The sequence below is a fragment of the Pyxicephalus adspersus genome, chromosome 9 (assembly GCF_032062135.1).
Source record: "Pyxicephalus adspersus chromosome 9, UCB_Pads_2.0, whole genome shotgun sequence".
Lineage (NCBI taxonomy): Eukaryota > Metazoa > Chordata > Amphibia > Anura > Pyxicephalidae > Pyxicephalus > Pyxicephalus adspersus.
This window is the reverse complement of record NC_092866.1, coordinates 29,350,687-29,372,167: the sequence shown is the minus strand read 5'-3', so window position 1 is coordinate 29,372,167 and position 21,481 is coordinate 29,350,687. Positions and strand designations below refer to the sequence as shown.

The window sequence follows — 21,481 nt, the reverse complement described above, 5'->3', positions numbered from 1 at the left end:
GCCTCTCCAGAATTTTCCTAGAGAGGTTTTTAATGTCCTCTGCTGTTAACTACCATTGCTTCAGTATTTTCAGACAGGGTAACAATACAATTTCCCCAGTTTCCAAAATCACACAAAAAGGTTTGAACCAGGACTGGAAATTTCCCACCCATCCAGGATGGCTCTCTGCAAGCATGTTTCCAAAATTAAACTTAATAAGCAGCAGAGAAAATAATAACCCTGAGTGGACCATACCTAGGCCACCCTACCTAACTCGCAAAGGACAGACAAAGCTGACATACAAGAATATTGAAACCTTTAAGTTTTACCTCAGCAAACTCCTCTGGGTTAGCTTTCCTCAAGATAAGTTAGTCAAGCCTTCTGTGCAATTTGATACATATTTTTTATACATATTTATCACATTGTTTCTGTTTACTAAGGGACCTGAAAAAGCCACCAATCCTGCTTTTAAAGCTCCCACCAGTCACTTACTGCTACACAGGTCCATGACTGATACCTGTGCCTGAAAGAAATCGTCAAAGGATTGTCTCACGCTCATCTTTCAACAATTCTGAATTAGGTTTCCAGATACCCCTCCCTGTGAGTAGAATATGTGAAGCATTCACAGTCACATGCATAAAGTGGTCAGAGAACTCCACTGCACAAAACTCGAGGCCCAAGACAGCTGAGTTTTCCTTTAAAAAACCTATCCTTCCTGCTCTTACTAGTCTATCTCCTATCTAACCCTGTGTTGTCTGGGTAATGCTTAATGTGTGCATCCACCACACCTGCTTACCTAACCATCCCTATTAAAAAAAAGACTAAGAACTTCTAAGACATCCTACCTGGTGTCTGAAAGCTTTCTTATCTTTAGGTCTTATAACATTAGTTAAAATCCCCTCCAAAGACAATCTGCTTCTCGGCTTGTTTCTGGATTCCCTGATAATTTTCTGTACTGTGTATTTGTGGACTCCTGGTCAGCTGCTGGCCTATGTCCAGACACCATCCCTTGCGCACCAAGTCCTGGGGGCAACCGAGTGCTGGGAGACGCAACCAGTGACCCGAGGCTGAGCGGGGGCTGCTATAGGTGAAGACTACGTCATTAGATTGGGGGACTGATGTCTGGAGAATACGAGTACTGACCAGGGCCCTACAAATACTTTGTATATCTTTTCACTAGGGCTGTAGAGTCAGTGGATAAATCCTTCGACTCCAACTCCTCAGTTTCTGGTACCCCTGGCTCCTCTGGTTTCTCATTTTATCTTCACACTTTTGCATTACCTACAGGCATTTTCATGGGCAAAGTTTGGAAGCGGATTAGTCCACAGGACAGAGTGGTTCCATCCACCACAGGGATACGCAGAGGTTGAGTCAGCAGCTCATTAGACCAGGCGCACTCCTTGACAAGAGTAGCAGAAATGAAATTGCCTGCTGCCTCGAGTCGATAAAAGCCTTCAGGGCATGTGTGGACATCTTGTGGTGGAGCTGAATTGGTATTGAGGGACGCTGAGGGGAGAGAAGAGTGACCTAGCATGCCCCCCTCAGAGCATACTAGGCACTGAAGTTTCCTGGCCTTTGTGAGCATAGTTTATTAAAGTGACCTTTCAATCCACAGTGCATGCAGAGACCTGACGATAGGTGCCAGGATCTCTCCTCTGGAGATAGACGTGAATGGCCGTTGCATGGGTACTTCTGATAAAGGAGAAACGGGACTGGAGGTTCTAGAGGCCACCTGAAGGATGGAGCTAATCATACGAAGAGGACCTTGCGGGAGCGAGATTTACCCTGGAAACGCTTCTGGAAATTCATATCAATCTGGGTGGCCAGGGAGATCAGCACAGGAAACACTGGAAGCAACAGGAGGCACAGGTTTACTCAGGAACACTGGAACAGCACAGGGAAGTTGGCTGGGAACCAACAGACTGGACAACGAGGGGTTAACGCAGGAGCTGGACAGAGGAAACACTGAATTAAGCACCAGGTGAACAGGAACTAGCTCACAGAACTAGGGGCTTGGCACAATGAAGACATGTTGCACAGACACAGAGTGCAGTTTGTGAGTTAGCTAAATACCCAGAGCTGGTCAAGAGGCTGTTTTCTGATTGGCCAGCGGATTGGACGGAATTGATAAAGCTTGGAAACAGAGGCACACCCAGAACTGAGAGAGGCCTCTGCGCTTTAGCGAGGAAGAGGTAAGTGTGACACCACCCTGATCTCTACAGGAACAAAGGACCCTTTTTGATAACATATGAATCTTATGGGCTCAGATAAAATTAAACACATTTTCCTGGAAATGTTTAATTATCTGAAGGGGGATCAGGACAGGCAAAGTCTCAAATAGATAAAGGAGTTTAGGAAGTATCAACATTTTGATTAAAGCTATACGCGAAAAAGGAGATGTGTAGCGACTTCCATTTATGTAGCAGATTTCTTATCTCCTGCAATATTTAGGGATAGTTGCTGCCGTAAAGAGATTGAAATGGAAGTGTAAGGAAAATACCCAGGTATTTTATACTATTTGTTTTCCAATGGTAGGTGAAATTCGTCTTTAGATTTCTTAATGATTCTGAGGTCAGATTTATTGGTAAGGCTTCTGTTTTAGTAGGATTTATATACCTGACATAATGCCATATTCCATCAAAACTTCATGAAGGCACGGAAAGGATATTTGTGGGTTAGTCAGGGACAGCAGGATATTGTCCGCAAAAAATGCTATCTGTTTTATGGTGACCCCTGAGATGTCTGAATGTTGCCTGAGTCAGCGGTTCAATGCATAATGCAAAAAGTAAGGGGGAAAGTGGACATCCCCGATGAGTGCCTTTTTTAATTGCTATCATTGGTGACATAGCATGAGAGAATTTAACAGCCACATAAGGTGTTGAGTGTAAAGCTTGAATCGTCTGAAGGAACAGCCCCGCAATTCCTACTGCTCCCAGTGTCCTAAGCATAAAGGCCAACTAAGTCTGTCAAATGCTTTTTTAGCATTTAGACAAAATATTAATACTCCCTGATCCATCCTAATATTCGCATCAATTAAAGAAATGGTTCTCCTAGTATTATCCCCCGCCTGTTGCCTCATAATAAAGCCCACCTGATCTCTTAAAAAAAGGGAGGGAAGCAATGGCCTGAGGCGGGTAGCCAATATTCCTGCAAATAGTTTCTGGACCTGGGGGCTTATTAGAAGGTAGGGTGGAAATTTCATCGAGATTTCAGAAGAGGTCACTGCCCCGTTTCGGGACCGCCGAGGCTAAAAGATTAGGAAGGGAGCATAGGGCCAAATATGCATTAATTTTGGAAAATAGTTGCAACTGGATATGTTGTTGTGAATCATGAACTGTGTTCTATTAATCTTTATATTAAGCTCCAAAGATCTGAACAATTTGTTCTTGGTCATGTCAAATGAATCCCTGCCCATCCCAGATTGCCCCTAGAATAGCTGCTGCTGCTGCCGTATCCCTGGCCATCCAGGCCAGCAGAGTATCCGCTTTGTTCCCTTTATCATAGAATCTATGTTAGGTGTAAACCAAAGCTTTCTCCACATGATCTATGTCTAATGCTTTCAATTTGTTGTGAGTCATTATTACTCTGTGAAGTATTTCTAGAGTAGGGTGTACTGTTAGCCTCTGCTCTAGCGTTTTCAAGGTCTGGGTCAGTTGTAGTTTTGGGCCTGTTTGTCTTTTTTAAGTTTAGAGGTTTCCTTTACAGTGTCCCGAGTTCACATTCCCCAGAAAATAACGTTGCACCTGGATATTTAAGCAGGTGTCCGTTGAGCCTCCAATGTCAAACCCTCCTAGATGTGTGATCCTGTTGTAATTCCAATGTAATAGGAGCGTGGTCTGACCACAAAATTGGCACTATGTGGGAGTTCCTATCTATTTTACGCACAGTAAAATTACCAAAAAAGTAATTCATCTGTGAGTATTGTGAGTTTTAGAGAAGAAGGTCCATGTCCCCATTAGACAATACCTCATTTATATTTTTCTGTGCCACCTCCCCTTCACCAACAACCTCACCCCCCACGTCAGCTGACTTCTTCCTCCTACTTCTCTTTTTTCCCACCATCTGCCATGTTTCAGAAACCTCCCCCTCCCCCTTGCAACCTTTTTTTTTTCCACCTGCCCAAAACTTCTACCCGATCTTCTGGGCATCTGTACCAGCTTCCTGTGTCTCAAAAGAGACAGAAGGGAAGGGGGGCACACTAACTGAAACAGAAGAGGAAGCAGCGAATCAACTCAAAATGCCCTCAGAAAAATTTTCCTCGGAAGCACAGCTCATTCACTACATCTCTCCCATCTTCTTGCATTTCTGATTGCAGCAGATTTTCCACAACCTCAGGGGGTATGTAATTTGCAGCCCTAGGGCACTTTGCATAGAAATAGTCAACAGAGGTTGCACCTTTTACAATCCTTGTTATAATCCCTCGCAAAGTGACCCAGCCACTGACGCAAATACCATTTTTTAATCTCACACACAGCAGTAAAATGCCCCTTCTCTCCACACATGTGGCACAGTTTTGGCTGACAGGGTTAAAATTCTATCTGGGCCTATGAAGGAAGAGGAGGGGACATGCTATACAACATTCGCAATCACTTAACTGTACATTTGCTTTCCATGCACCCGTCCAAATCTCATATTTATCATACATTTTTCTTAAAGGGGTCACAAGCTCCCCATACCTCCTTAACCACAGTGACAAATCTGCTGAGGGGATTGACTCATTCCTTACCAAAATAGTGATTGGCTTTTTGAATTTTTGCAAGAAGCCTCATAACATTCCCAAAAGGCATCCAGCCCTTGGGGTCCTACAAAAACAAAGGTCATATTCTCCATTGCCTATGAGATAAATGAAGGCAAAAATATCATTAACTGAAAAAACAATTTTAAGTATGAGATCTATAACCGCATTCCTGGTGGGGGTTGTACCCTTTCATGTCCATTTTACTTGCAAAAGGTTTCAGCGTTTAAATGAAGGCACAAAACCCCCAAGTCTTTTTCTCTGCATACCAGGACCAACAACTACCCCACCATAGCAGCATATCAAGTTACCTACCTGATATAAAATAAAATGATGTCTTTGCTTACTGTCCTAATCCAACCATATCTACCCCCTCCACCTGTAAATCATCACTAACCTCCCTCAGCCTTGTTATTCTGGATGAAGTTGCCTCTTGTCTCTCATTGGGCCCGATTTATTAAAGCTCCCCAAGGATGGAGAGGATACACTTTCATCAGTGAAGCTGAGTGATCCAGCAAACCTGGAATAGATCTGGTCCAGGTATGAAAACATTTGCTAAGATAAGAAATTAATTCCAGGTGTGCTGGATCACCCAGAATCACTGATGAAAGTGTATCCTCTTCAGCTTTGGAGAGCTTTAATAAATCAGGCCTATTATCTCCATCCACTACCAGTCCATTTGACCCAATCCCCTCTGATTTACTCCATGCCCACTCCTCCACACTGGCCCCCACTCTAACCAAACTATTCAATTTCTCCCTTTCTACTGGTATCTATCCCTATGCTTTCAAACATGCCATTATTCTCCCTGTCCTGAAGATACCCTTACTAGACCCCTTCCTACTTTCCAGCTACCGTCTTATCTCCCTTCTCCCATATGTTTCCGAACTACTTGTCATCTTGGATGGCTGACAGGTTTCTGAATCTCAACCTGGATAAAGCAGAACTTTACTCCCCCCCCCATTCCAAATCTCCCCCTGACATATTTCTGACTAATAAAAACACTGTATGCGCCCCTCCCCTCAGGCACATTGTTTTGGTATCACCTTTGATTCTGCCCCTTCCCGTCTGCAGAGATCACCAAACTCCTTGAACATGCACTTATCATCTCTCGTCTGGACTACTGTAACATGCTCTTCCACTAATCCCACTCTCTCCTCTACAATCTCTATTATGAATGCTGCAGCCACTTATCCTTCCTTCCCATCACTCCTCTTCTGCAGCCTCTCAGTGTGGTCAATTTCACCTTCAAGCGCATGTGCTTTGCCTTTAAATCCCTCCATATACCTTATTGACCTGATAGAAAAATGCACCCCTAGCCCCTCTCCTCACTCCTCCAATGGCCTATTATGGACGTCTTTCATAACCTTGTCACATACATGGCTCCAAGACTTGTAGAACTGTCCCGACTCCCTGGAATGGTCTTCCTCTTCCTATTTGCCTTGTTCCTACTTTCTACTCATTTAAAGGAGCACTCAAAACCCATCTTTTCAAACTTGCCTATCTGTCTTCTTCTGTCTCCTAAAAGCCTTACTAGATTCCCACCGTTCCATATTCCATATGTGCCATTGTCTGTCATTTGCAACCCCTTTTTAAAGTACAGCGCTGCATAATATATTGGCGCTATATAAACACTGTTTATTATTATTAACAAGGAAGTCATAGACTCCTGGGGGACTTGCCTTGCACCTTCAACTGCAAAATCACCCTTAGCAACAGGGTTCATACATGCAGTTTTGCTTTGTAAGCGCCGTTTAATAATAATTTTTTTCCTTAATGGACTAAAACGCTGATATAGCTTTCCAAAAAAGGTTTCTTGCTTGAGAATTTCATTTTCTAGCTGCTTTGACTGTGTGCTCGGTTGTAGTCCTCTTTTTTTCCCTGTACATAGCTTGTACAGCTGTAAGCCTTTTCTCCTCTGCTTTTATTCAGCTCAATTTCTCAATAACTCAAATTTTTTCTTCCACAATTCCTCCAGGCGTCTGGGACAGTTCTGAAATGAGGCTGAAGTCATCCACCTTAGAATCAGGGGGCTTAGGCCCTGGGCTTTGCTCAGTAGTCATGTTTTTAGCCTGCAAAACTGCACAGGCCAGGCTGTTCTGGAAAAGCATAGACACACCTGCTCTCAGCAAACAGCACACCTTGGAGCAGACCACACCTACCACAGAGATTGTAAGCTGTACTGGGCAGGGTCATCTCCTCCTCCTGTGTCGTTGTTTGTATCTGTCTATCATTTGCTACCCCTATTTAATGTACAGCACTGCATAAAATGTTGATGCTATAAAAAATACTTTTAATAATAATAAATAATAATAATAATAAAACTATTTTTAGACTCGCCTAACTTGGAGGAAACACCAAGTCTGGCTGTAGAATCAATGCTTCTTGCAGATGTCACAAAATTGTGAAAAAGTAATAGTAATGGAAAAAGTAAAATGACAATATCCTTTTATTTGTTTCAGCGCAAAAACTATTTGTTTTAAACAAAGCTACTCTGTATCATTGTCTCTCCTTCTTTTCTCTCCTATACCAAAAACATAGGAAACTTTGGATGACAAATGTTCTAATTTTAATCTTCAGATTCCTTTGTATATGACAATAATTTGTTTGATGCTTGATACTGCAGCATAGTACTATGAATATCTTATCTTCTTTTTTGTCTTTCTAGGTATAATGAGGTATGGAAGACCCAGGAGTTCAGCCCTGAGCATGTGAAACTACACATTGAGAGTGCCACGAAACAACTTGAGACAGACCCCAGGGATGGGTATAGGGAAAACAGGGAGGATTTGCAGAAAGTGGGATATCTACAAGATATTAAACCAGAATTAGTGGATAATCCTGAACTTGCAATAGGGAGAAACAATGCTCTGCAAAGGAGTATAATACAAAGTAATATATCAGCAGGAGATAAAGCATTCCCTAATGTAACTCAAGCACCAGTTATTCCAAATAGAGTAAAGACATGGCAGGTACCAGAGCACATAAATCAACCAATTGCCAAAGCGACAGATGCAGTCCCTGAGGTGGTGTTAAAAGAAGAGGTTGCGCAAAAGCCATCTTTGAATAGAAATCTAAAACATCAAGACACAGATCAAGTTCAAGAGGCATCACCCAAAGCTAGCGAGAATTTAGCTGAAATGTCTCACATGCCTCAGATTGCATTCAGGTCAGTACAAAAAGAGCTAGGCCCAAAAGAGACAACATGCAAGTCAGCTGACAGTGTGAAAATGTTAGTCAACATACAAAATTCACCAAAGACAAGCAACTTTGAAGATACAGAGGGAATACATGAAACAGATAACTTTACACAAAAGGCAGTGCAGAAAGCTGCAGTACCACAGTCAGAAAATCTAGAAGGAAAGCTCTGTACAGAAAATGAACAGACTGATAACCAAGATGAGGGTGAGCCACATGGATCCATAGTAATGAAACTGTTTAAGCCAGAAAACCTACAAAATATTACAGTAAATGCAGAACAGTGTTTAGCAAAAACAGACATGAAAATCACAGGATCTGAAGTAAAACATATTGTTGATGAAATATTAGAGCAAGATAGTGTGGTTCACTCTCTGCCAAAAAACATACTACAGAGGAGAGAAAACACATGTTTAGCGGGAGAAACTACAAACTGGGAACAGGAAACACAAAAACGTGTACACAAAAATCACATCAGTGGGAGTGAACAAGAAGTGGTAACAGCGAAATCATTATGGAAAGAAGAGCATAAATTAAACTTGTCTGATGATAAACAAGTAACACTGCAACATACATTGCACATACCAAATGGGAGTGTGACAGGCACAACATGTATTAAGAGAGAGGAAGAGACAGGCACTGATAATACACAAATTCAAAAAGAGTGTGTGCCAGGAGAAGCAGTGAATATTGACAGACAAAACCAGTATAGTGCAGATAAAGGAGAGGTTGGAAAAGACTGGGCTGAACATCAGAAAACCACAAAAATGGACTACACAAAAGAGGCACAGATCAAGAAAAAGGAGAAAGAAAGAGACTATCATCCAGTGACTGTAGAATGTAACCGAGCTGAAGAATTATCTGTGGAAATATCATCAGAAACCTATGAAATGACTAACAAAAAAGCTGAAGCTTCAAGAATCAAGGCTGGAGATTCTATACACAGGAATGAAAATAGAGTGAGTGAACCTGAAAAGACAGAAGAGATAACACAATCAGTACATGAAATTATTTATAATATACAAGTTGTAGATGACTTATCACTGACCACAGATAAAAGACATGGCAAAGATTGCAAAGCTAAATATGATATGTTAGAATCTGTACATGAAAGATTAGATAAAGACTTGCAGGAGGGGGTTACCAAGAAACAAAAGGAATCATTCCAGGTTGAAAAATGTATGCTAGAAACAGGAGGCATACAAGAATGTATAAACACAATTGAGGTATACTCAATACCTGTAACAGAACAGGGAATGCATGGTTTAATAGAGGTAAAAAGTAATACCAATGACACACTAGACATACTAGATGTAAGAGGGGAATATGTATTAGGTATGATTGACCAACAGAGGCAAAAAGAATTGACTGTGGCCAATGAGCAAAAAGAGGAATTTAGTGGACTGGGAAGGGAAGAAGAAGGAGTATTTAGGAAGCTGGATCCAACATATAAGTTAACAGAACATGACACTTTGAAAAACAGTATATATCATAATGAAACATCTGAACGTGAAAAAGATATAAATCAGTATATTGTTAAAGGTACGTTTCTATCATCCAATGAAAAGATGGTTAACATAAACACATGTGATGGACAGGATCAAAGACTGGTAGAAAAATGCATTTTGGAAAATCAAATGCTACAGGAAAAACCTATAACAACTGATGACATTGCAGAACAAGGTGTATTTAAAGAACCCTTTTTTGGTTCTGTTCATGGACATGATGAAACAACAGGTAAAAGTAATAATATTACAGATCAGACAGGTGAAAAAAAGGAATTTGCAGAAGCAGTGGATCAAGATACGCTCAGTTCTCTTGGGATCAAAGACAGTGTGGATGAAGAAGGAGCTAAAAGTAGAAAAGCAAAACAACCAGAAGATATATGCGTCTGTGGTGAAGAGATAGAATTACTACAAGAAAAAAACAGGATGGAAAAAATACACAATTCAGAACAAAGGCTTGAGAAAACTGCTGTTGCAAAACACTCGAATGAAAAAAGGATGAAAAAAAACATTCTTTGCACAGACAGAAGATGCGATGAGCAAGCATCTAAAAATGTAGATGTACCAAATCAAGTACAGGCTTTTGTAGAGATGTGCTTGGTTGAAAAAACAGTTAACGTTTATCCTGCACTAGATGTTAAAAATGCACATAAAGAAAATGCAGACTGGATAAATAAAGTAAGTCTAGGGCCAAAAGATAATTTTGATGCAGTGAATGAAAACATATTAGAGAAGGAGGCTTTTTTTGATAAAGCAGATGATAAAAACATAGATGATTGTAATAAATATGAGGATCATAAGGAAACAGAGGGGAGAGTTGGAAAGGATGTACTAACTGTAGACAAAGAACAGAAAAATCTGAAAGAGGTATATTCTATATTAGAAATTAAAAAAAATACTGAAAAGTCAGTTCAAGATGCTACTTTTCTCCAAGAAGATGTTCAAAACATGTCAAGTTCCAAGAAAGAAAACCCACAGGAGAAGAAAAATGCAGAAGAAATAAAAACCCCAACAGAAGGAATGTCTTTTGTAGCAAAAATGCCAGAGCAGGAAGTGCAGGGTGACATTTATTTAAAGGAAAATGTTTTCAGTGAAGAAAGACAAAAGCAAGCAGAAAATAAAGATGAAAAACCAAAATCATTCCTAGTAAAGGAGAAAAATAAAAAATACTCTCAACAAGAAAATAGTGAAAATATAATACAAACATACAGAGTAAATGAGGGTGTTTTAATTCAGGAATTATCATATGGGAAAAAACTGAATATGGAGGAAGCTGAGGGAAGGGTAGAAAAGAACTGCAGGGCAATGGCAAAAACTGAAGAGCAAACAAGTTTAAAGGATACAGAAAAGAAACAGAATGAGGTAGTTAGAACTAATAAGATGTTACAAATAATGTCAAAACCAGAGACATCAATTTCCTCAGGTAGCAAAGAACCAAAAAACCAAGGCACTGATGATATTGTCTGTCCTGTTGTTCAGACTTTTGTCACATATTCTTTAAGTAACATAACATCTGAAGCTGTGGAACCAACAACTAATATGTTGTCAGAGTGCAAATTTTCAAATTCCCCTACACCAATCCCTGGACAACAGAGAACCACAAAAAAGAAGAACCTGAACAAGTACACAGGGCATGTGGGGGAGGTATGTGCTAGTCTATAATACAGATGAGGAAGAGACACTCTGCATGGGATGTGATCAATGTAGTAATTTCCCGAAAGGGAAAAAAGGAATTTTGCATGGCTGAAAATAAAAAAGTACCATTACTAGGATGACACGCTGCAGTTGGATTCAATAAAATACAATTTTACTACATGGCTAAATAAATTAACCTATTCAGCTATTTAAAAAAAAATACATGTTAAGAATACATGTAAAACAGTGTATATATTATTTTGTATTGTGTGTGGCTGTCCATTTAAGTCCTGCACATCTTTACATAATTTTGAAGGGTACAAAAACCCCAAATCACAGTTTTTGCAAATAGTATACTTTCTGTCCCTGAGCAGCTATATTCCACCTCTGCATCTATTGCGAGAACCACGGTTGCCACCTATGATGAACTTAAAACATGCCTGTTTTTGTTAAGCTCCATTTTATATATATATATATATATATATATATATATATATATATATATATATATATATATAATACAGAATATGTGACAAGTGGCCATGGCTAATCTTGAAATTTTATTATGTAAGTTTTAAACCAGTCACACCCCTTCCTTAAACCAGTCACTCCCTGCAGAATGTTGTTCCTTTTAATCAAAAGCCTTCATGCAGGTGAACCTTTGGTGTTATGTCTGCTTTGTAGATGGGCTATTCTCTGCTGCTTATCCCTTGCTATGTGGCTTCACAATATACATGTTACTGCCTTCTAACTTTTATTGTGTGAGGTAATAAACACTGTTGATGGTGTCTTGCTATCAGTAATGTTTGCAATGTAATGTTTATTAATATGACTTGAATCTGCTTTGCTCTAAAATCTTCTAGGCAGTCTTACACTTACTCTTGCATAATATCAACTATAGTTCATGAAGGGATACACTTTTTCTGGATTGTATTTTTTGCCTGTGTGTAGATAAATTACTTTTTCTATTTAGTAAGCAGCAATACTCACATTAAAGCCAGGTTTTTTTTTATCAAAATGGCCTTGATCATGTGTTTCATTAATCCCAATGATCTCTGTTAAATTTTTAAATATTAATGCTATAGATTTGCAACAAACAAATATCCACAGAAATGTATATTTTGCATTAAGTTTTTGTAGTAAAACTCAGTTTTTTTATTTACAATATGATAGAAGCACCTTTTCCTGTTCAAATTTGCATATCAGCATCACTTTCTCGCTTTCTTGCCTAGGTTGCAAAGTGTCAGTTCCTCATCATCACGGTGTAAATGTTACTCCTCCTCTTACTCTTAGTAAAAAGCTGTACAATATTCTTTCTATCTGACTTAAACATAAAAGAACATTTTCTATGGTACAGGCCTTCAGATTCAGATTCAGATAAACCTATTACTCTTAATCTTCCAAGCTGCATGTAGCCTCCATGTAACTCCTGGGGCAGTTTGCTCTTGCTCTGCCAATTGCTTAATCTGCCTTTGGCCTTTATTGTACTATACAGGGTTAAAAAATTGCTTGATATGTAATTAGTATTTAAAACTAATTTATGGGTGTGTTGCTTTTGACAATAATATGGTTACCGGCATTTGCAAGAAAATAATATACCCATGTATTTAATTATATTTTTATAGGAAGCCTTAAGTACTGACTCTCTGCTCTGCTGGTGTCAAGACGTGACAGCTGGGTATCGTGGAGTGCGAGTCAACAATTTTACCACATCATGGAGGAATGGGCTGGCTTTTTGTGCCATCCTTCACCACTTTCACCCTACAAACATGTAAGTTTTTAGTAGCAGTGTTAAATCATCTATTTTTTTATGAATAACCAATGATTCTGGTCAAGGGAGTGCTTTCCTCTTTGTCTGCACACTTACAGCAGCATTTTTATGGGTCTCTACTCTGGTATATTTTAAAACCATTGTTCATTATGGAAAATTTACCAGATGGCATATAAACACTCCAAGTTGGCCATAAACATCAAAAGCTGTAGGATGAGTGGAGATAAACAAAGTGTTTATGGCAGAGAGAATTGATCATGGTTCTCCCCTAATAGATATAGGAATGCTGTCCAATGATTACCATTTAAAACCTAATTGTCACTTGGATGGGTTTTTCTTTTACATGGTACTATTATTATTTTATCAAACTGTGCATGTGATGACTAATATAAATTAGTTTTTTTTAAATATACAAAACAAACTCAGAAAAACAACAACTATGTTAAAAATACCAATATACATTTTTTAGTTGGTAGCAGCAAACTGCAGTTTGTGTCACAACAGGTGACATAAATCAGGCCCAATTTATTAAATCCTGTTTTGTGGTATCTTACCAAACTGTGGTGTGCAATTGAGGCCCTTTTGTATTGTATAGGAAAATCTTTAATGACTGTCTTCCAGATATTTAAAGCAGACCTATGGAAACATGCAACAGTTGCCTCCTCCCTTTTGATCATGGGTAAAGTGCAGACAGCTTCTGGTTTAGCCTCTGGACATCAATATTTTTTTTTCTTTTTAAACTTTAATGACAGGGAATATGATGTTGCAGGAGTAGTAGGGTTTAATTTTGCATTGGAAAACAGGGCCTGTATGCATTCTTCCATTGATCCAGTCATGCCACAAGTATAGGGACCCACTCCTAATTGCTCACTACACTGAACACTTGTGTGCTCTGGTGCAAAATTATTTTCTCTTATTTGGCAAATGTTTGCTGTATCATCTGGGTTCACCCATGATAGTCTATCTTCTCCAACGTTGGAGAGCTTTATAAGTCATGCCCGTTATATTTAAAAATATATGTTTACTACTCCAGTGTTTCTTCCAGCCCCTATTAGCCAATCGCACTACCTGGCACTTTTTTATTAACCACCTGGTTGTTTCTGGGTGGTTACTGAAAAGTTGGGTCACAATACAGGGACCGCCACCCGCCTACAGCTTCTTCCAGCTTAAAAAAAAATTCTGGGGAGAATACTGATTCCCAGTGGCATCTACTTTCATTGCCTATTAATCAGTTAAGTATTAATTTTTTCCATTGGTTAAAATAGGCCTTGGTTATGTAAAAAATGTTTTTTTAGAAGCTCATTAACTCTGGTGTTGGCATGAGACTAAATTAAATTGACACATTCTGATGTTATAACTTAGTGTCTGTCTATCTGTCTCTACATGCTATTCCAGTTCCTGCAGCGGGGTCTACAGAAGCTTGCAATAGTGTGCTGGGGTCTTCCTCTGCTGAAAGTTTAGCAACCCCCAAATGAGTTTGGTAGGCACAGTAGCAGTTACACAATTTTTTTTTGTAGTAATTTTTCTAGCAGTGCTTTCATTATAGTAAGTGCTCCTTTCAATATTGTAAGGGCTTCATACAACTAGCTGTGCACTAGAGTGCTAAGGTGCCTTGTTGTATGTACCAGGATCAGAGGCAGTCAACTTTTCTAATCCTTGACACAAGAGGGTGTATATTCAACTGTTTTAATAAAATATCATTTTTTTTTCAGTAACTATGAAGCTTTGGACCCCCTTAATGTAAAAGAGAACAACAAAAAGGTCAGTTTTTTTTGCTACAGAAATATTTTTTTAATCAACATATATATTTAATTTATTTTCCCTATTTACCTATAGGCATATGATGGCTTTGCTGCTCTGGGGATACCACCACTTTTATCACCATCTGACATGTTACTTCGCTCTGTACCAGACAAGCTAATTATTCTCACATACCTCTGCCAAATTCGATCTCATTTCACAAGTGCTCATCCTACTGCAGGTACTCAGAATCCTCAGGTAGATAAGCAGAAACATGACACTGTTTTGAAACTACAAAGTGATTTGGAAAAGCAACAAAATAGTAGTCCTAAAGATAAAGAAATAATACCCTTTGCCTCTGAGGAACATAGTCCTATACCCACAACCACTAATAAAAATGACTTTGTAAATGTGGACCATGGAAAGCAAAATCCACTAGATCCCTTGTCTCATGAACATGAAGTAAAAGTGTCTACTCCCATATGTCAGGGAGCCTTAGGTGCTGCAGCCGATGAAAATGAAAAAATAAAGGAATTAATACATGAAAACAAGGTATTCATACCTGAACAACTCAATAAAACAAAAGCCATGCCTGAAACACAGGATAAACATATAACCTATCCTGACAACCAGGAACTGGCAATACCATCTCCTGTAGACAGTTCACCAAAATACTCTGTTGTAGAAAAGAAGACATCTCCAATGGCGGAGCAGAAGACAAAAAATCCTCAGATACAGGACATTGCAGATATAGAGGAAGAGAAGATCCCAGGAACCACTAAAGGAACTAATAGTTCTGGAATTGTTCCACCTCCTCGTGTTAAGAAGAGACTAAGTGTTAATGTAACAGAGTTGAACCTAGAGGTTGGAGAGACTTCCCTTCAATCAGCAACTGTTCCAGTTGCTCCCCCACGAAGAGGAGGAGGTCTAGGTCACCTTCGAGATGCTGACCTTGTGAAGAAAAGGCGTTCTCTAATTCGATCCCAGTCTCTTTCACAAGATGAGGTAAGGTTTTTCACCTTGTGGTTTTGTTTTATTAAATTTTTTTTATTATGTTATTATTATTTATAATGATAATGCCATTTGTGGCATTAATTCTTATTTTTTAATTTTTCTAACAACAGGAAATGGATCTCACATTAAAAAGTCATGAAACACCTTCAAGACCTTCTTCCCAAATTGTGAATGGTATTACTGATATACATGTGCATCATATTGGCTCGGTTTTTTGAGCATTTCTGCTATGTTTGATTGTTAACTTAAAATACATATATTACATTTAAAGTTTAAAGATTTAAAGTAATATTGATGTGCTGGTAGCATAGGTTTCCTTTTTATGGGTGAGGGTTAAGGCACATTATGCCATTATGCATTAGGCTTAAGGTATGGTATGCATATATAGACGTCCAAAAAAATGGTGATTTTGAAATTTACTACTTTTCCTTCTTTTGACACACAGAAAAAATATGGTTCACAAAATTAGTAGTATAACAATAAGATTAGGTTGGGCTGGTAGGGCACAACAATGGTGACATTTTTATAAATTTGCAATTGTCAAAATTCTGAAATACATTACATTCTCCTTTGGTGAGTATTTGGGGGTTCGTGCAGTAAAGGCAAATTTCCTTTTTCATTATTGGACCTGGGAATTCATCTAGGAAGTCTGGATTGGGTCACTGAAGACCTAATCCATGCCCTTCATGCAGTTGTGCAGTAATAGATCATGCCCCAAAGGGATCTATTTCTGGTTGCCATTAACCAGTAAAAGATCTCCAAAGAAATGATGTACCGCTGTGCTTAGCATAGAACCAGTGCTAAAATCTGCTGTCAGAACTGCTGTTTCAAAACAGCACCTGGGTCTTAAGTGGTGGTATGGGTTCAGAGAAAAAAAAATCCAGAATTTAAAAGATTAAGGGTAATTGATTCTTTAAATGTCTTTACCAAAGGATAAAGTTACATACGCATGCTAGATGATTGTCACCCAAGAGAATGTTTGCAGTTTTCCTGGGCCAAAATCTGCCATGTGTACAGTATTTATTTTTTATATTAATTTTAAGACTTATGCTCAAACTAATCTTTAGTAATAGTGTAACCAGACCAACAGGTAAAAACAGTAACAAGTGGAGGATTTTTTTTTTTTATAAATGAAAAATAAAATATACAGCATAGTATAGATCAGTACATGGCAATATTTTGTACACTTAGTTATGTCAATATTTGTGACTATTTTACCACTATTGATTTCCTACTTTACACTTTGCATTGTATTGGCAATCTTTCTTGTGTATGTAAGTAATACTGAAATTACAAATGAGGGCACATTTGTTGGTACAAACTGTCTCTGAAACAACTTTAAACTGACAAAAATAATGTTAGTTTAATTGTAATATTTGTAAAAAAAAATAATTGTTTATACTGTATTTTTAAAAATAGATTTTGCCTAGGGTTTTGATTTAACAAAATATTTAGATTAATAACATAAATGAAAATTACATGAACGAACATATTGGGACCCTTAACCTAATGTTTTGTTACACATCTTTACGAGGCAATCACTGCCATCAGTTGATTCTCAAATCTCTCTCTGACTTCTGCAACTGTTAACAGGTAGTTTGACCCACACTTCCTGTGCAGACTGTTTCGGCCATTTCAGGTTTCAAGGTTGTCTTGTCCAGGCTGCATGTTTAATTTTTTTCCACAGATGTTCAATAGGGGCTCAAATCAGAGCTCATAGAAGGCAGCTTCAGTTTTGTTAGTAGCAATTCTTGGGTGCTTTTACCTGTGTTTTGAAGCATTATCCTGTTAGAGGATCTATGACCTGGGACTGAAACAGAGTCTAAAGACACCAATCAGTACATTTTGCTCCCTAATGTCTTAATTTTGTGACTACATTGTTCCCTGCACAGACCAAAAACACCCTATGCCATACATGAAACAGCCCTAAAATACAAACATTATGCTGTTTTGGGTTGTCTTAAAGACTTTTCCGTTAACATGCTTGGCTATGTATTTCTTTATGATGTTCTCTTCTTAACTTTCTCTGACCCATGTTTAGTGTGGAACACACTCTAAACCAAAGCGAGTGAATACTCTTTATTTATTAATACACTGAATGACTGAATTTATGATTACAGGTACATGTTACTCATTAAATATCTATAAGGAAAACACACTATAACTTAACTATTGATAATTCTTTTTTTTTTTAGAGATGCCTACAAATGTGTCCAGGGCATTTTAGAATATGCTTGTAGAATTAGCAATACTTTATCTCTTTTCACACTTAATTTGCTTTACATGACAAATTTATAAATAAATAATAATTTCTTAGTACTATTTTGATACATTTAGCTCACACCATTTAACTATTGAATAGGGTTTACACTTGAATAAACCCCCAATACATGCACAGCACAGATGCTTATTTTGGAATTGGCATCTCTTTGCTTTAAATTTAATTATATTGTGTCATGTTTAATCAGTTTTTGGGCATTTCTTTTTATCATTTCTATAACACTGGGGAACGCATTTTTTGTTGAGTTAGATCTTACACTTGTTTTTTACAAATTTTTTGGTGGTGAATCCAGAAATGACTCCAGTTTTTTGCTATCACATCCAGAAATTTTACAAATTTAAAAAAATGTACATGCAATGAAAGAATAATGAAATAATAACTTGAATGTACTGTTTATTTAAATTTCATTTGTTCATTCAAAGGATTTATTGTTACTCTATGACTTTTTTTTACAGTAAAACATTTGAAAATTAATCGGGTAACCGGTTATGTTAAAAATTTACGCTTATAGCTTTTCCTGGAGTGTTCAGTGTTAGGGCAATCTCGCAAGATGCTCCAACAATAGTCAGCCATCATATGTACATCCCATCTACCCTGATACCATCCTTCTATGACCTTCAAATCTTGGTGGAATCATTTATCTTGCTCATCACTGACTGCAATAAGGTTTTCCGGGAAGTTAGAAAGATAGCTATGCAGAAAATGCACCTTGATGCTCATATTGCAACCAAGCATTTTGTAGCTCTTCAAGAGATTTTGGAAAATTTTTGTGTAATTTTTTGCTTTTGTATTGTTAAGAAAGTCCTTGGCAATGGCTTTGAATGATAACCAAGCATTCTTTTCGACTTCTGATATTGTCTTTATGAAATGTTCATCTTTGATGAGCTGCTGAATCTGTGGACCATCAAACACTCCACTTTTATGACAAACTAGGAAATGCCAAAATGAGGTACTTGAAACAGTCTCCTTCACTTGGCAAAGATTTATTGAATTGCTTCATCAGACCCAGTTTCATGTGCAGAGGTGGGAATATAATATTCTTCTATCAACAAGTGGCTCATGTAGAATGTTTGGATCACCTGGTTTTAGTGCAGATCTTGGAGGCCAATTCCTTTCCACCCAATGCCTCTCACGAGCTCTGCTATCCCACATGCACAGATAACAGGGATACTTGGTGTGTGTGCGTTGCTGACCAAAAAGGAAGCATACCATTTTAAGGTCAACACAGATGACCCAAATATGTTGGTGATATTGCAACAACTCAATAACTCTCTTTATGCTGTATATTCTTCACAAAGAGAAACTGAATGGCCAATTGAGACTGACCCAATTATATTGCCATTGTGAAGGAGGACACACTTTAGGCTCCGCTTTGAGCTATTGATGAATAGTCGCCATTCTGTTAAGTTATAGATTTTAGGTATGTTATGGAAATACACAAAGCCACTGTCAATTCCAAAGTACTGCAGAAATGCAATTTCTCTGGTTCCAAAGTACGATACCTTCATTCCTTTTTCAAGTAAGTTTTTCTCACGCAGTCTTGATGCTAGGAGTTCTCGATAGTCCCAAATCATGTGCCAAATCACTCAACTTATGCTGATCAAATCCCTTACGAACAGAGTCCTCTTCAATTTCAAACTCTTCATCATTGTTGTCACCTAGTTCATCACCATAATCATGTTCTTCAAGAGAGGGTAGTGTAATGAAAACCGGCACTGGGATTTCATCTGAATGAGCCACTGGGTGTATAGCGGATAGTAGACTAGGATACTCTGTTACATTTATTTTTCTTGTAAGTTTTCTTTATTTTCTCAAGTTCCTCAAGTTTTCACTATACAAAAGTAACAGTCACTGAAATGATCTCCTGGCTCTCGCCAAACCATAGGTATACCAAATGGCATCTTATCACGTGTTCCCTTTGTCCACATCCGTAAACCCTTGACACACTGTTTGCACACCTTTAGAGGGGCCCAAGACTTATCTTGATCACCAAGATTAACTTTAAAATATGCCAAATAGGCTTGCTCTACAAATGTGCTGATGTTCGCCCTTTGACTGGGAATGGTGAAACTGCCACAGATATAACAAAATGAATCAGGGCTGTTTAGGCACTTAAGACGAGAAACAGCAGAGCCAGACATGATCTGAAAGAAAGGAAATACATGTGTAAGTAGAAAATAAAATTTTGCTTATTCACTACGTAGAGCAGCGCACAACCTCTGACCACACTGTCTTGCGTGTAAATTAATATCCTATACAAATCCACGCTACAGTAATCGCATTATTATAAGCGGTAGAGAAAAAACCTGACATGATAGAAGAAAACTAACTGCACTTTCAGAATCAGCATATCTACAGTATTTTAGTGTAAATAAGCTTAAAAATTAAAGTATCTTAAAGCTTAATGCCTAAAATTTGTGTAAAAAATGTCTGCACTCAGAAGTAAACTTATGCAGTGATAAACACAACACTACTGTTTTATTTTACTATATGTTTTTGTGCATCATACACTTTTACTGGATTACATTTTGTCTTCCTGTTTTTTTAACAGAACAATCTACATCTGTATCCTTTTCCACCAATGAAGTTGACACAACTGAAGCTCCAATGAAAGGGGAGGAACCCATGGTATGTTGTGACAAAATTTTTACCTCATTTTTTACTCTTTTTGTTATTTATAAGTAAGTTAAAATATTATATAGTTGTAGGTGAATCAAGGAAAGAAGATTTTTTGAACTGGGGGTTATTCAATTTAAATGCATAAAAATCCATTCACATTACTTCTATGGCTGGCTTTTCCATGTTAAGCAATACAATGTACTTATAGTAATACTACAAGTGTCCTAATCTATATAATATGTATTTTTTATTCTCAGATTCTTAAAGACACTAGTCAGTATGTAATATCTGAACTTGGAGCTTTGGAGGATCAGCAAAAAGAGATTGACGAAAGAGCTGCAGTAGTAGAAAAGGAGCTTCGAACATTAATGGAAAATGGTATTTATGTACATACTATTTCTAAAATAAAATAAAATAAAACAGGGTGCATGGCTTTGTAATGGCGCTGAGCAGACGTGTTCCTTAGGAGCTCCGTCCCCAGCACCTCTTTAGTCTCAGACCGGGTAGAGATACTTACTGTTTGGACTCCCGCAACTCCATGCTGGGATGCAGGAAGACTCTGGGATGCTTAAAAAGAGAAAAGAAGTCCAGGCTCCTCTGCGTCTTTCTCCCTTCGGAGACTCATTTGGCAGGGCCCTCTGCTTCCACCTCCAAGATGGCGCCGCACAGGCCGCATGGCTGAGAAGGCATACGTGGGGGGAGGTGAGTGCTTTCTCGGCACGCAGTATACTGACCCTGCCTGCACTCCACCATCCCCTGGCATTCTGAAGCCCCAGCAGTCACCTGGGAGCAGACCGGACTCCCCATGGTCCACATCCTCAGGGGGGAGAGAATCATGTAGAAGCCAGACTGAGCTTTTTATGGACTCAGAATCCATGCACACCCAGTCCGAATTGCTTAAGCCCCCATCCAATCAAGCACTGGTCCTAGTGCTGTACATGTTCAGTCCAGCCACCTGAGTTCACAAGTGCCTCTTCATACAGGCTCTGTATCTGATATGATTT

The 21,481-nt window shown here is 38.5% G+C and overlaps 1 protein-coding gene across 5 annotated transcripts in view; it reads left to right on the top strand.

Annotated features, from left to right (window-relative positions):
* The window catches only part of LOC140338730 (EH domain-binding protein 1-like protein 1), a 149,596-nt gene that overhangs the window by 119,110 nt on the left and 9,005 nt on the right, over window positions 1-21,481 (top strand). For 4 of the 5 annotated variants that reach the window (XM_072423054.1, XM_072423057.1, XM_072423055.1 and 1 more), the window contains 7 exons: window positions 7,383-11,061; window positions 12,678-12,823; window positions 14,536-14,584; window positions 14,660-15,568; window positions 15,688-15,751; window positions 20,410-20,486; window positions 20,735-20,855. In XM_072423054.1, coding sequence (XP_072279155.1) covers window positions 7,383-11,061; window positions 12,678-12,823; window positions 14,536-14,584; window positions 14,660-15,568; window positions 15,688-15,751; window positions 20,410-20,486; window positions 20,735-20,855 — 5,045 coding nt within the window. The remainder of the gene's footprint in view (window positions 1-7,382; window positions 11,062-12,677; window positions 12,824-14,535; window positions 14,585-14,659; window positions 15,569-15,687; window positions 15,752-20,409; window positions 20,487-20,734; window positions 20,856-21,481) is intronic. The other variant, XM_072423058.1, reaches the window with a different exon arrangement.